The sequence below is a fragment of the Egretta garzetta genome, unplaced genomic scaffold (assembly GCF_000687185.1).
Source record: "Egretta garzetta isolate BGI_Z169 unplaced genomic scaffold, ASM68718v1 scaffold138, whole genome shotgun sequence".
In the NCBI taxonomy this organism is placed as follows: domain Eukaryota; kingdom Metazoa; phylum Chordata; class Aves; order Pelecaniformes; family Ardeidae; genus Egretta; species Egretta garzetta.
The window spans coordinates 1,363,217-1,365,716 of record NW_009260598.1 but is presented as its reverse complement, the minus strand read 5'-3'; the positions used below and the strand labels follow the sequence as shown (position 1 = coordinate 1,365,716).

The 2,500-nt window shown below is 36.4% G+C and overlaps 1 protein-coding gene across 1 annotated transcript in view; it reads left to right on the top strand.

The window, feature by feature from the left end:
• Positions 1–2,500, top strand: part of AFG1L (AFG1 like ATPase) — a 74,126-nt gene that overhangs the window by 50,718 nt on the left and 20,908 nt on the right. The window contains exon 9 of the mRNA XM_035900305.1: positions 317–399. Coding sequence (XP_035756198.1) covers positions 317–399 — 83 coding nt within the window. The remainder of the gene's footprint in view (positions 1–316; positions 400–2,500) is intronic.

Below are 2,500 nucleotides of genomic sequence, written 5' to 3'. Positions count from 1 at the left end.
CCCCCAAAGCAGTACGCAGGGAGAATGAGTAATATCCACCCTCATTTCATTCCCCGTGCTTCTAATCTATATTAATTTTCGAGTTGATGGACTTTTGAAAATGGTTACATTTTGTTTTGAATATGTGAATGATTTCCAGCTTATTTCTTTACTTCAATAATTGTAAAGGAGACTTCAATTTTGTGATCTTGATTTCAGTGTTGCAGATGATATTCATGCTGATGGTTTATCACAGCAGTGTGTCTTCTCTTTAACGCAGACAATAATAAATATAGTTTTGGCTTGAGGAAAGCTATTCTTTTTCTTGTCTCTGTAGAAATACTGCAGCACAGTCCAGCTTGATTCTGGAATAGACTACAGGAAACGAGTGCTTCCTGCTGCTGGAAAACTCTACTACCTGTAAGTTTATCTATGATATGGTATTTGCCCTCTTTTTCCTTCTTATTAGCCAATAATTTCCTAGTCAATGGGAAATGAAAAATGTATAGCAGAATTAGCAGAGTGTGACTTTCCCTTTCTTTGCCTTCTGGTCCATTTTGTTCAGCAAACCGCCTTCCATTATGCCTTGATATTAACTTCATTAAACTACATTTTCAGTATCCACACTAGCATCATTTATAATGTGTGACTGAATAAAAACTAATTAGATTTTTTGGGGAGGTGTGGTGTTTGGAGAACTGAAGTGACAGATGGTTAGAAAGTAATGAATATCCTCTTGTAAGAGATTGCACAATTCTCTTATAATAGAAGAACATCCTTATTGTATTTAAGTAATTAAGTATTTATAGAAATCCAGTGACAAGGATTCATTTAATGTTGGGTGTTTCCAATGCTGTGGATTAAAAAAACCCAACACCCTCCTATTTTGACAGATTGTTTCTGTTTATCATGACAAAATATCTTTAGCACTTTATTCTATATTTGCAAATAAATATATGTAAAAATACATTCACATTTGTTCTTATGGTTGCAGCGTGTATCTGCCTAATAGGAACAGCCTCTTTTTTTTTTCTTTAAAATACTTTGAAATCTTTGCATTGTAGACATTTTTCTATCTCATATTTGCTCTTATAATATTTTTAAATCAAAGACAACCTGAGCAAGACAACAGTAACTTAAAATGAGATTTATAACCATTGTATATTTCAACCCAAGATACAATATTGATTTAAATACAATGCTTCCATTAAGACAGGTGCAGTATTTTCATCAGTGTGGCAGATATTTGAAGCTAAGTATGTCTATCGCTTCGTAAAGTCAGTTGTAGTTGTTTGTCTGGAAGGAGGAGCATGGCTTAGTAGAATTACAACAGGTAACTCTTTCTGCTTCTGGAAAGAAATGACAGAATTTTATGTATGGAAAATGGGTCAAATGCAGGTTCTGTATCTGTACTCAAGAAGACTAACCCTCGTTCTGTATTCTTGCCTGGCTCCACTTTCTTGTATGTTTGGCGGTGTCTGCTTGGCAGTACTGTCTGAAGCCCCCACTGTTACCTCAGAACTGCTCATCGAGGTTCTTGTCCTGATGTCTGTGAAGCTGTCACTGCTCATGGCTCCGCTTACTGTGCCTGCTGCACTCTGTGACTTTCTGTTTGATAATTGTGGAGAGCCCCTACCACATTCTTTCTTTGCTGTCCATACTCTGAGGAAAGGAAGAACATGTATGTGGTTTCTAGCAGGTGATAGGCCAAACATGGTGCCTATGGCACCAGCTCTCAGAGGAGAAGAAATATGAACAAGCCCCAGGAGTAGTACCCAGCCAAAGTATTTCATGGTGTTCTGTTGTAAAACTCATGATCAAGTGAATGGCAGAGATTGGTGATAAGTCTGTCTCCTGTTCTCTCATTGGAGGGGTGTTGCTTACCCCTAAAACTTGTCATTAGGAAGTGTGTGTGTGTGTAGGTTTAAAAAAAAATCCTGTAGCTGCCAATGGAAATAAGATACTTATTTCATTGTCCTTTCTTTTTCTGAGGGAATCTCATTCATTCTTCAATTCAAGCTTGTTCATTGGAGCTTTCAACCCTGCAGAACTAGTACAGCATGTGGGGATTTTATTGTTTTGTTTTAAAATTAAGTACTATGTGGTATTTTGCTACAGATTTTTGAAATTTATTTAGCAGTCTTGCCCCCAAAAGAAAATGTTCTTGTCCAGCATGTTTACATTCCCTATTAATGTGTCATCATCACATTTTTATTTTTTTTTAAATCCTCTTGATGCTTTATAATTTGTGTGGTCTTCTCTTCATTTAAAATATGCAACTAATGGTTGCTTAAAGCTGTTTCAATACTCATCTGAAAGCAATCAGCGTAACACAATTACAAGATTCCTGATCAAAGTGACTTCCTTGATCTCAGTTTCAGGTGTCTATTTTCAAAACGAACTTTCTTGGCAATTAGGTGCAAATATCCACCTAGGCATCACAGTCGGCTGTTTCTTCTTGTAGCCTCTATATCAAACTTTTTAATAGTTATGTGCATACACGTGTGCATACTCTCCAATG